We start from the raw sequence: 12,810 nt of genomic DNA on the forward strand, positions 1-12,810 counted from the left end.
CTCTGTGGGCGGGGTGGGGTGGGGTGGGGTGGGGAGTAGCCCGAAGGTGGTTTCCAGGGAAGGGCCGGTGAGGTCGGCGTGCCGGGACCTGGGTTCCAGAGAAGGAGTTACGCTGTCACCTTCTGTGTCCACACTTGGAGGTGGGGGCGCTGGCTTTCCCCCCTGTCCAGGGCTCAGTGACGCGCCCTGACCTCTCGGGTCCCTCCATCCCTGCGTGAATGCACCTGTGCCTAGCTTTCCTCTGGACCCAGCAGCGGCACCTGGGGGCTTGGGAAGACCCTGGGGTCCCCGCTCGTCTGGGTGCGGCTCCTCCCCCCCCCCCCCCGCCCCCGGACCGGTGGGCTCAACCGGGACAGCTTCGCCCCTCAGGGGACAGTCACCGTCTTAGTTGTCCCTGGGTGGTGGCCAGGGATGCCGCTGAGCGTCCTACACCGGACAGCCCTTCATAGCGAGTGACATCTGGCCCCGGATGTCACTCGCGCTGGGGTAGAGAGAACCCCATCTTGGCCACCTGCTAGCTGTAAATGGGGGGGGAGCGGCCAGCCTCACGCCCCAGGATGGCTCGTCGTGGACCCTTGTTCGGGTAGCAGGTGGTGCGTTAGTGGGGGTGGCGGGGCCCCGGTGACGGACGGAGCACCCGTGTCGAGTTGGGGGCGGAGGGCAGCGTCCCCGCCGGGAGGAGGGCCCTCTACAAATGCTGCTTCCGTGCTCTCCCCTGGCTGCCGGCATCTCGTCCCCTCTCCCCGTCGGGTAGCAGGTGGGGCCCCTGATTTGGGGCCCGTCTGCAGCAGGGGGGGGATCTGGTGGTGTCTTTGTGTGAGCCAGGGTCACGGGCCAACCCCAGCAGGGGGTCACGGTCACCACCGCCTGGCGCGGCCCTCTTCAGCTCCTCTGGCCTCCACGCGGCCCGGGGTCCCGGGGGTGCGATCCAGTCTGGGGGCCCTGGGGCCCGAGGCCTCACGCCGACGCGTCTGTGTGTCCGTCCATGTCCTCCAGAGCCACGCTGGGCTCCCTTCGAGACACAGCGGTAACGTGTCACTGTCTGGCTGGAAGCTGGTCCGTGTCCCCGCAGTGGCCTCAGAACACGGCTCGTCGGGGCTCTCAGCCCCCCGCCCCCTCCCCCGGCAGCTTCCCGGAACAAGTGGCCCCACACTCGTCTCCCGCCCGGGCTGTGTGCCTCCCGTTCCCTCAGCGTCCCGGTGAACTCCTATCCACCCATCAGATCCCAGCCCAGATGCCCCCTCCTCTCTGCTCCCGTGTCCTCCCTGCTGAGTCCGGTCCGCACAGGCCCTTCCGCTAAGCAGACCCTCGCCGTTGTTTCGGGGCATCGAGGGCCTGGAGCTCCCACCTACGGAGCATCGCGCCGGGGGCCTCACCCAGATAGTCCGTCTAACCCTCACGACCCCGAGAGAGGGGCCGCGCTCAGAGGCCGAGCGTGCGGCCCCCGTCACTCGCTCGCAACCGCCACAGCAGCTGGCACCCGCTGGGCGTTCGCGGGTCCCGTGTGTCAGGCGTGGCAGCCCGTGGCAGCCCCCGCCGTGGGTACCGTCCCGCGATCTGCTTCGCAGATGAGGAAGCTGGGTTCTGGGGGGCCCCTGGCCACGGAGCGGCCAGGCACTCCGTCAGCAGACGTGCGGTTTGACCCCAAACGCACTCGGGGGCGGAGCGCGCCCGTCAGGAAAGCCGCGGGTCCAGGGCTCCGGAGGGTCCCTGATGGCAGGTGCACCTACCGTTCCGTGTCCGCGCCCCCGTGGCTCGGCTCGGCTCGGCTCTGGGAGGGTCGCTCTTCGTGGCCCGTCGTGTTTGCCGTGCTGCCGAGGGCCCAGCTGCGTGTCTGACCCTGTCCTCCTCCGCCCCAGGGCACTGCCAGGGGGACGGGTACCGCGTCGGCTTTGGCCAGTGTGCTGGGAAAGTGCTGCCCGCTCTCCTGCCCGCGTGAGGCTCTGCGCATCCCGGACGTGAGCTCACCGCCCCTGCCCCGGGATCCCCGCCGTCCGCGGCCGCGGGCCTGGCTCCTTGTTCAGTGGTAAATAAAGCCATCGTGCTCGGTGTCCACGCTCGAAGCCCCGTGCCGTCCCGTGTGACCTCCACTCGTGCCCTTGATCGGACCCACAAGTCATGGTGTGTCCCACTTCACAGTCTCCGCGGTTGACCAGTGAGGCTCGTCGGTCACCGTTCCTATGAGACACCCCGGCCCTCCCCGCGCTCGCTGGTGTGGAAACAGCGGCCCCTGCGTTAGAGTCCTCCGAGAAACAGAGACGATAGGATGTGATGTATGTAGAGAATTGCATTTTAAGGAATTGACTCGTGATTGTGCAGGCTGGCAAGTCCAGAATCTGCAGGGTGGGCCGGAGGCGGGAGGCCCAGGGAACAGCTACAGTGTGAGCTCGAAGGTGGTCTGCTGCAGAATTCCCTCTTCTTCTGGGGAGAGCAGGCCTTTTTCTCCTAAGGCCTTCACCTGATGAGATGAGGCCCACCCACATTATGATGGAAGGTGGTCTGGTTTACTCAAAGTCCACCTGCTTAAATGTTCACCTCATCTAAAACATGCCTCCACAGCAGCCTCTAGACCAACATTGGCCCAAACCTGTGGGTACCATGGCCCGGCCAAGCGGACACGTAAAATCATCATAGCACCCCACACATCCAGTATCTCTTGGGGGGCTGCCTCACGGGGGCACGTGAGGAGCAGACTTGGTTCACGGGCTCCGTGGCTGTCTCAGCACATGGTGAACCTTGGGCAGAGCCCCCAAGTTGTGGGCACACACACCTGAACTGAACAGATGCCAGGGCAGAAAAGGGGCCAGGGGGCTAGCTTTCCTTCCCTCGTTGGCCCACAAGACCCACAAGGATCCGGAGAGTGAGCCCCGCCCCATGTCCTCTGCCCTGCCCACGACAAACATGCAGCCCCAGTCCCAGCCTGGTTCCTCGTGCCCACGGTGACTTTTCTTGAGCCGGACGGACCTCGTGCCAGGGCCTGTCAGATCATGCCATTCATTCATTCATTCATTCATTCATTCATTCATTCTGTCTTCATCAAGTGTCTTCTCTGTGTCAAGCACCGTTCTAGGCACATAAGACACAGCACAGAATAGCCCAAACCTCTGCTCTTGTGATGTTCACGTTCCAGTGGGGGGCAGACAATAAGTGAAGGGGCAAGGAGAAGACCCCCAGTGTGCAGGATAGTGTAAGTCCTCTGGAGCACTGGGGGGCACGGATGCTATAAACAGGTGCTCAGAGAAGGCCTTAGTGTCTTGGGTTCTAAGTGCTTTTCTGCCAGGTGGCCGGAGGCAGTGAGGGAGCAAGCCGGTCCGAGGTCTGGAGAGGGAATGCTCCAGGCAGAGGGACCAGTCAGTACAAATCCCCGGGGATGAAGCATGCTTCTCATTTCCGGGAACATTCCAGGGCCCGGAACCGTGGTGTTCGGAAGGCAACGCCACAGCGACACCGAGGGCCCACGTTGCTCGTCCCCACACGTGTTTTTCATCCTTACAGTGAAACCACCTCACGGTGCCACAGGCTGCTGGAGCTCCAGCCAGCACGCCTGAGTTCTAGGTGCACAGAAAAAGAAGATGAAGAGGTGGAGGCTGGGGCGGGGGGGCGGGGGATGGAAGCAGCCCCCTTCCGGCTGAGCTGTGTCGCTCACGCGGCCGTCCCAGGCACGCAGCACAACACCGTAGGCGGGAAGCTGGTGACAAGACCATACCTCACCGCAGGGAAGTCTGGGGATGTCACCTTTTAGCTGCGTTCATGGTTTCTCCAGTTCAAACCAGGGTTCAGTTGCTAAAGAAGGAGGGGAGCAGGGATACTGGGGGGGGGGGGCGCCAGTAGCCTGCAGCCCGCAGGCTGGGCAGGGGCTTCGCGCTCTGAGGCTGGCCTGCTCTTGCCCAGGGGACTCTTGCCACGGTCTCCAGTCTCGGCCGGTTTCGGCGGAAGATCCTGTGCCGCAGACCACCCAGATCCCTACCCTCCAGACAAGACTGATCCAAATACCCTCTGAGTTTGGAAGGCCAGCCCCTTCCTAGGGGGTTTCCTCGGTTCCTGGGGGCCGGTGCCCCAGGACCACGTCCGTGTCTGTCGCTCCCCCGAGATCCCCGCTCTCCAGCTGGGTTTTGAGATTGTTCCTTTAGTTCTGTCTCCTGGCTCCAGTCTGCACGCGCGACCGTCTTTTCCTTGAAGGCTTCGCGTCTACATAGCAGAACAGCTGGTGCGCATGGCGGGGCTCCCGGAGGTCTCCGGCTGGCGGACGGAAGTCGTTTGAGTCATTATCGGTCCATTTGGCCCCGCTGGCGCCAGGGAATGCTGATCTCAGCCGTTGAAGTCACACGGTCCCGCCTCGCCGTGCACTTGAAGTGCCCCCGGGGGCAGGCGGTGCCGCGGAAATCTGCCGGATCGGAGCATCGGAGCCTAGACGCGGGGCGGTGGGGCCGGCCGGGATCCGTGCAGCCAGAGCGGCGGGTCTCAACACGGGTCCATCCGGGACCCCGTCCAGCAAGGACTGCTCCTTGGGCCTGGCTGCTCTCCTGGGTCCGGAAGTGCCCCGGGCAGCCCAGGGGACAAGGGAACCAGTGGTCTTTACGCCCCGAGGCAAACCACTCCCTCCTGGTTCCCCCTGTTTCGTTCCTGCTTCCTGTCCCTCGCGGCCCCTGACAAGGGTACACGGATGAGCCACGAGCCCTGCGACCCAGGGTAGAATCCGTTTGGGACGTGCCCTGAGCAGGAGGGCCAAGGCCAGAGGGGCTTCTGGCGGGATGGTCACGCTGGGGGTGCCGGCTGGACCCGGTGGAGCCCCTGTCGCTCCTGCGCAGGGCGGGGAGGGAGGAGAGCCCCTTTGCCTCCAGCGCCCCCGCCCCTGCCCTGCACCCTCTCCCTGACACTGGTCCAGCTTTGAGTGCTGCTGCACAGCTAGAGCAGGCCGGGTGAGGCAGGCCTCCGGCTGTCCCCTCCTTGGGGACAAGGGAGCTTTAGGGCTTTAGGTATGGTGAGGATTGTTTCTCCCAAGATTCTACAGTTGGAAAAGATAAGACAAAATAGGCCGAGAGAGGAGGATTAGGGCCTGAGGTCCCTGGTGGGGGGGAACACCCATTCTGGAACAATGCTGGGAGTGCCCGGCCACAGCCGCCCCCCTCGGGAGAAGGTTTCTCTTAACAATGTGCCAGACCTTACCTACCCCCTCAGGTTTCCCCCAGGAATGTGACCGAAGGCCTCAGTGTGGCCTCAGACCACCCCTCACCCAGCGGAGCGGAGCACCCAGTGCCTAGAGTTGTGCCCCCAGTAAGGGTGGGACCTGGGAAGGCGCGAGGGGGAGGGGAGAGGGGAGGACCCCCGCCTGGAGTCCTCAGGCGTTCACTCCCGACCGTCCCCCCTCTGCACACAGGGCTTTCCTACCACTCTTCCGGTCTCATCTGTTCTAATAAACTTTTGCCAGCGGCTCGTTTTGTGCGGGGACAAAGCGGCGGGACAGCCGGTCCCGGGTATTGTGGTAAAAACTCCCACAACAGTCCCACGCGCCGAATGGATCTCAAAAGAGGTTCTATTTTCATTTTTTTTCTTTCTTCAATTTGGAGGCATATTAAAATTTTTTTTTCAGGTTTATTTACTTATTGTGAGAGAGAACAAATGGGGGAGGGGCAGAGAGAGAGAGGGAGAAAGAGAATCCCAAGCGGGCTCCTCGCTGTCAGCACAGGCTCGAGCCCACGAACCGTGAGATCGTGACCTGGGTGGACGTTGAGATCACGACCTGGCTCAACCGACTGAGCCCCTCCAGGCGCCCCGGGGGGCATATATTTTCTAACGACCTCAGGAAAAGTTCCCATGGGGGGATTGCCTTCCAGAGTGTGCATCTGTGTCCTGTATGTGTCCCTCTCTGTCCCTCCCCTCGGCAGTGCCCCCGGCCTGAGGGAGAGGCAGAAAGGACTCCCAGATGCCCCTGACGAACGGGAGAGGGCAGAGTGGAGGCTTCCTGGCAGATGTGTTTGTTTTTCACGGTCACACAGACTAGTAACGCTGTGCCGAGAGCACACCCAGAGGCTGGGCAGCGGGTCCTTCCCTGGGGGGACGGGGGGATGGGGACAGAACATCTCTGCGGCCACCGAGGACTTGACCCCCGAGATCAACAGACCGCTGCTGTCTGTGACGATCCGAGCCACGTCTTCCTTCTCTAGATGTGGGGCTCCCGAGGGCAGAGTTGTTGGCTGTTGCTGCTGGAAGGTTCTCCAGCACCTAGCACTGACCCGCCAGCACGTGGCGGCACTTCGCCTGCATTTGCTGAACAGATGAATGGATCCCAGGAGACCACGGGCGACGGGATTCTGTTGTATTCACAGATCCACCCCTGAAGCCAGGGACCCGCGGGGGCTCCCTTCTGCCTCGACGTTTCAAAGCTCAAGCTCGATGTTGAAATAAAACACATTCTCTTCTCCTACTCCAACATGCTTTGATAAGGACGAGACAAAATTTCAAAGCTATCTACGGCGTTTGAGGGTTGAAAAGGGGCAACATAGCAAACTAATTTATTTTCCTTTTTTTTTTTAACTGAAGTTTAATACCCAGTGACCTGTTGCATTCGGACGTACGGTACAGGGATTCGACACCCATACGCCACCCGGTCGTCGCGATCCCCTGTCTCACCCCACCCCCTCCCCTCTGCTGACCACCAGTCTGTTCTTTGCATCAGACACAACAGTTTGATCGCTGTACCTGAACAGTGTTGGCCGTTTCGGATGACCGCTGAAGACCTACAGATACATGACTTGTTTCACAAACGTGTTCCGAGAAAGTTTTAAGGTTTATTGCCTTCGTTTCGTTAGAATCACTATTTTGTCATAGCCAGGCTTTTCGCACAACGTGGGCTCCATTGACAGACGAATCTCCGTGATTACAAAAGTAAACCGACTTGTACTCAGAACGTACAAAAGGTAAATATTTTCACCCAAACCCTTAAGGTTAAAAATTGCAAAACTAAACTTATCCTCTGCGTTTTCTGCGTTAGTTTTCTTTGATAATATTGAAACTTTCCACTAAAATTGAAGGCACGACGTAAATTGTAACTGAAGAATGTTAACGCTTCGTATCAAAACTATTTAAATCAGGCTGAAATGTTTAAATTTGTTAAAAAAAAAAAAGTTAAATCCTTTCACATATGTCTCATAAAAATAACACCCTTTGCAGTCCTGATGTTCAGCCTCCCCCTCGCAGCCAAAGTAGATAATTCGTATCGCTCGTCATCTGTTAGGAGGAGATCTGTGTAGAGATCGATTGATAGGAATCAGGTGATGTTGTGAAATGTGCCCTCACTGCCACGTGCAGCTGTCGTGAATACCAGGCTAATTTGTGAGGGTTTCCAGAAGCACAAATCAGAAAGAGAGCAAGGAAATAGATACTTGGTACAACGGCGAAATGCCCCCAGTTGGGGCAAGAACCAGTTGCTTCCGTCCTGGGCGCCGCCTCCCTGAAGCCCGCCGGCGTGTCTCACGGGAGGGGCACCGAGGGTGCAGGTTGGGTGACACCAGGCGGACTCTCAGGGGACAGAGGGGCCCCCGTGACCCCTTACGGGGATCTGTGCGTGGCCGTTTGTAATACGCTGGCCCCGGAAGCACGGGTCCCAAGGAAGGGCCCCCTCGCCCCCCTCTCTGGGCCCCACGTTGTCTCTGGTATTTTCTGTGTAAATGAAGACACGTGTCCCTCTCGCACCTCCAGCTGGGTGGTGGAGCTGAGACCCGGCTCCAGAGCTTCGAGCCTCCGGGGGAATTACGGCGCAGTGGTTGGAACTCTGGCCTTGACCCAGGGCAGGGGGCTTCTCCGGGGCAGGGCTGTGCCTTACTCCTGTGTCCAAACCGCTGTCACACGGGAGCTGCTCATAAGTGTGGGGGGCGTTGTCCCTGCAAAGTGCCCTGTTGTCACGTCTGGGAGCTCGGCTCCAAGGTCTTCTGGGTCATAGCAGCGCCTCACCTGGCGATCCGCGAGGAGGAAGGATGTGCTCACAGGACGTCTGTTCCAGCTCCCGCCTCCTGGGTGTCCAGTGTCTCAGCCTGGGGTCACTGTTCCGAGTCCCCGTCTGCTTCTGGGGTGAAGCCCCACCTCTCCCGCACCTCGTGGGCTCAGTGCCGTGCGGGGGGTGGGGGGCTTATCGAGCGTGACTATGGGGGGTGCCGGCCGGCTGCTTCCGTGTGTGGTCAGGCCGAAAGGCTGTCAGCTCTGTGGACCCCCTTGACTGTGTGTCAGACCAGAAGATGCTCCTTTTCCTGGAGGAGGGGATTCCCAGGACGAGGCAAGGCCCCTGTGTCCGGGGCAGCCGGGCGGGCGGAGGGGGAGTGGACCACCGCACAGAAGCAGCCCAGGGGGCATCGAGGACTGCTGCTCCCGGCCTCTTTCCCGAACACTCGAAGTCAGAAAGCTGGTTTTGGTGCACGAGCGGGGCCGTGCCTGAGATCTGCTACAGGGAAAACCCCGAGGGCCCGATGCAGTTTCCGCCCCGTCCTCCTCTCCAGCCTTCCCTGCCCTGTCTCATCCCGGGAGGCCACCCCTGTGGATGACATCACCCAGGCTCCTGTCCTGCGGCTCCTGGCTGGCGGGGGGCAGCAGGGGAGAAAGAGGTTGGGGTGTTTGTTCTCCGCAACCCCTCCCTTCTGGGCCATGGTTTTGGGGGCCTGTGTCCCCCTGTGTCCCTCCACCGTGGCTCACGGCTCCCAAAGAGAGCGTGGCCACCGCCCTTGCTGGATTCCGGGGCCACTGTCCCTCCCCAGGCAAGTGGTGACAACAGCTTCTCACTGTCCCCAGTCCTGGCTGACTCACCATCCCTGCTGGTTCTCTTAAACTCGTCTACACTTCTGCACACAGTCCCTAAATTAAGCCGCCCTCGGTGAGTGCTGGGAGTACGCGAGGGGACGCCTGGAGTGTCCCTGCAATACTGCGGAGAAAGGAGCCCGAAGGCAGGAGCCCCCCGGACTTCACTGATGCTGGTTCCACGGACTGGGAGGGGCCGGGCGGTGGTGCCTTGAGGACCCAGCACGGCAGGAGACCCGATGGTTCGGGGGTGTCTGGGGCAGACAGGGGCACCGTCTCCCCCTGCCTGGAAGGTCCCGGAGCCAAGGGATGGAGACAGAAGTGGATCCTCCCGCTCTTAGACCTAACGACCCACGTACGGAACTTCTGCTTCTCACCTTGTCTCCTCGGACCTGGTGGCTTTGAAAATTCTTTGGGAGGCTGGGGTGCCTGGGGGCTCAGTCAGTGAAACATCCGACTTCGGCTCAGGTCATGATCTCACGGTCTGTGGGTTCGAGCCCCGCGTCGGGCTCTGTGCTGACGGCTCGGAGCCTGGAGCCTGTTTCAGGTTCTGTGTCTCCCTCTCTCTCTGACCCTCCCTGCTCACTCTCTCTCTCTCTCTCTCTCAAAAATAAATAAACATTAAAAAAAAAAAAACCCAACTCTTCACGAGGGAGAGGAAGTGCTTCCCCCAGGGGTACACGGGTGTGGGTCTGTCAGGCTAGAAACGGAGATCCTCTTGTGTTTCGGGCTGCCTCGAGTTGAACGCGGGGGCAGAGAAGGGGCTCGCCGTGCCTCCGGGGGGGCCCATCCCAGGAGCCGTGGGAAGCGGGGTTCCCTCCACACAGCCAGGGCAAGCGGCTCCCTGGGGACCCCCGTCCCGTGCCCCCCACTTCTGCAGGTCTGAGGTGGGGGCGTGAACTCGGATCCTAACAGACTCCCCGGCGACGCTGACGTTCTCTGTCCTGAGACCAGGGTCGGGGCGGTGTTGCCCTAGCGTGCTCCGAGCTTCCAAACACGCCTCCACGTGAGGCCTTCAGACCCCTCCACGTTCCCTGTGGGCCTGTAGAAGTTGACGGCCCAAAGAAGACCGGGCACCAGGAGTCTGGATCCTCCACAGATGAAGGTTTGGGAGATTCCACCCGATAGAATACTCCCGAGAGCCAAGGGAACGCAGGAGGTGAGGGGACGTGGAGAAGGTGCTGGAAAATGACACCACGCTTCAAGCCCCAGGCCTGGGGGGGAGGGCTGTAGCAGCTGTGCGTTATAGGAACCGTTTCGTTTACTCACCTAGAGGCGGGTACGGTGCGGGTGGGCAGTGGGCCCAGGTCGGTATCACCCCTCCCCCGCCCAGACAATATGGCGGCAGATGGACCTTCGTTCCCCTACGTGGAGGGCGTATAATTTTTCCCCATCCAAGCAGAGTTCATGAACGGATGCTGAATGTAATAGGGGTGGCTGTACTCGTTACGTTTCGTTTGCTCCAGAACGCTAACATACACGAACCGCTTCACCTGGGGCTCCCAGACCGTTAGGTTCTGTTGTTTTTGGCTGACGGAAGGTCCAGAGGAGAGGCTGGACGGGGGAGTGTCGAGGTCAAGGTATGTGTTTCCCTCCACGCTCTTCCTGCTGGGCTGCAGTTCAGGCACAAGTCTTAACCATCTCCCTGTGGCCACGGCTCCTGCCGGGTTCTGAGAACATTCCTTCTCCTTGCCACGTCAGGCCAAGCTGGCCACGGCTTCCCCCCGTGGCCTGTGTGGTGCTTTTCTATCTGGTGTCGCTTCCCTCAGCCCTGCCTGACCGCTAAATAGTCTTTCGTTAAGCCCTCGAAGCATAAACGCTTTGGCTGTGCTCTCTGCTTCCTGCCGGGACGCTGACTGATTCAGGGCCCAGACAGAAACCCCGCGGGAGGGAGGGAGAGCCTTAGCTGGTGACCGTCCAGGAGTGACACGCAGGGGGAAGGCTGGCAGAGCTGAGGCCGTGTGTCCCCCTGGATGCAGATGACCTGTGTGTGCCCAGGGAGCTCAGCTGGGGCACCCGTCCGCAGGCCGGGCCATGGGCCAGGGGGACCCGCAGGTTGTCACCCATCACAGGACCGGTCCTGAGCGGCGAGACCGCAGGGCAGGAAACCACACCGGCTTGGCAGTCCTCTCCGGCTGGTGTTGGAAGCAGGACGGGCCCCTTTAAGGTTGGGTTGACCTCGAGGTCTGGGATGATGTTTGGGCAAGGGAGACCTGCGTCTTTCGATTCAATAAAACCACGTAGACGCGAGCGACCAGTTGGAAAAGACCCAACAGAGACAGTGGAATTGATGCTGCGAGCTGGTGAAGCTCGTGGCCCGTTGCTCAGGTCAGCCTGTCTGTGCGTCCTCAGGGGCCGTGTTTCCCCCGCTGACTGTCGTTCTGGTGTCCTGCTTCTGCCCATTTTTGTTACCCCACCTGCATTCCGTCGCACTGCCCACCATGCAGATGGCCCCGGACACCGCGCGAAAGGGGTTGTGTGTCAGACTTTACTGAGGGTTTGGAGTAACGGGGAGGGATTGTAGCAGAGCCCTTCTCCCGTTCTGTCTGGCCCCAGTTTCCCTTAAGCCTCGAGCTGTGGCCAACTCCACAGGCCTCTCTCTCTCTCTCTCTGCTTCCATTCCCTCTCTGCCAGCTTCCGGTCTTCAAAAACGCTGCTCATTTCTTTTGCGGGATGGTTTCTCTCTCCATCCACAACCCCAGAGCTCACCTCAGCTAGCCAGGAACTGGCTCAGAGGATCTGATCACAGAAGACCCCCCTCCTCCTCCCTTAGCATCAGGGAGTAGCGGCAGATGCCTGGAGTTCCCCTTAACGGGACCAAAGGCTTAGACAGGCGTCCCTGGCCTACGGCTTTCTTAGGTGGAGGGCGTGTGGTTTGAATATTTATTCCCCGCTGTCCTGAGCTCGCTCGCGGCCTTCGTCACCTGCGTCTCCTGGCACATGCAGAACAGGGAGAATGAAAGCGATCCAAGCGCTTCCTAATGGGAATGTGGACAATGCGCCAGACGGCTCGTCCACGGCCACCGAGAGGGTAACGGGGAAGGCCGTGGCAGCGGGCTCCAGAGGTAATGTTAGGAGAGAGTAGGGTTTTAGATTATGTAACTGATGACATTTCTAAGGAGTAGATGTTGCATTCGGGCAAGGGTCAGAAGGGGGCGTATGGATACGCAATGAAAATCGCTGTTTGACGGGAGGCTTGGATGGGGCGTGAGTTTTTTATTTTTCATCTTTTCTGAAATATTCTTCCCTCTTGCCACCAAAACCAAACAACAACAACAACAAAAACCAGTCCAGAGAGACGGTGGGAAACACCCACAGATGTTAAGTGTGGAAAAGAGGGAAGTGGGGCCAGGGATCCCGGGGGCCGTGCTTGTCTAACTCCCGTGTGCCCGGCCGGCACTCAGCGGGTCTCGCCCACAGGTTCCTGGGCGCCACCCCCCAGGGACGCTGGCCCCGCAGGTCCAGGGTGGGGCCCAGGTTCTGGATTCCCGGCATGCTCCTCACCTCTGGAGATGCACTCTGTCTCTCACCACAGTTCGGGCGGCACGGCCCTAGGGCGCCTGATCGTCACTCCTGAGGATTCTGAAGTACCTCCAGCCAAGGCCTTCCAGAACTTTCCTTGCTCCTGGGGCTTGCTATTAACGGACGGGGAGACGGTGCTCATTCACGCTGCAAATCCATGCTGATGCGCTTTTCACAGGAGTGTGTGTCTCTGAGGCAGGCTGCACAGTGAAGGCTGCTGCTGGGCCTGGGGCAATGCACAAGGTCCTTGCTCTAGATCCTTCTCTCAGACAGAGCCTCCAGCGCATCTGGGCTTGCTGCCTCTCCCAGCTGTCCCTTTGTGCGTCCCACCTAGCGTGTGCGTGCGTGTGTGGGGGGAGGACAGCCGGACAGGCCCCGGAACGTGCCTGAGCAGCCGTGGTCTTGTTCATTTTCGGGGTCACCTGGTGGTGACGGTGCTTTGGAAACCTGTTGCCCAGGTGGCCTGGGTTGCAGGGGGGCCCGGAGCGGGGATGCCGGTGAGGG

The 12,810-nt window shown here is 60.5% G+C and overlaps 1 protein-coding gene across 3 annotated transcripts in view; it reads left to right on the plus strand.

Moving 5' to 3' along the window:
- Nucleotides 1-12,810, plus strand: part of FAH (fumarylacetoacetate hydrolase) — a 35,174-nt gene that overhangs the window by 18,726 nt on the left and 3,638 nt on the right. The window contains exon 14 of one of the 3 annotated variants that reach the window (XM_045452244.1): nucleotides 1,860-2,063. The exons of 1 other annotated variant lie outside the window; for it this stretch is intronic. In XM_045452244.1, the coding sequence (XP_045308200.1) occupies nucleotides 1,860-1,939 (80 nt within the window). In that variant the 3' untranslated portion in view covers nucleotides 1,940-2,063. Of the gene's footprint in view, nucleotides 1-1,859; nucleotides 2,064-6,326; nucleotides 7,227-12,810 lie in introns of those variants that run through there. One more of the 3 variants, XM_045452246.1, reaches the window with a different exon arrangement.

Source organism: Leopardus geoffroyi, chromosome B3 (genome assembly GCF_018350155.1).
Source record: "Leopardus geoffroyi isolate Oge1 chromosome B3, O.geoffroyi_Oge1_pat1.0, whole genome shotgun sequence".
Lineage (NCBI taxonomy): Eukaryota > Metazoa > Chordata > Mammalia > Carnivora > Felidae > Leopardus > Leopardus geoffroyi.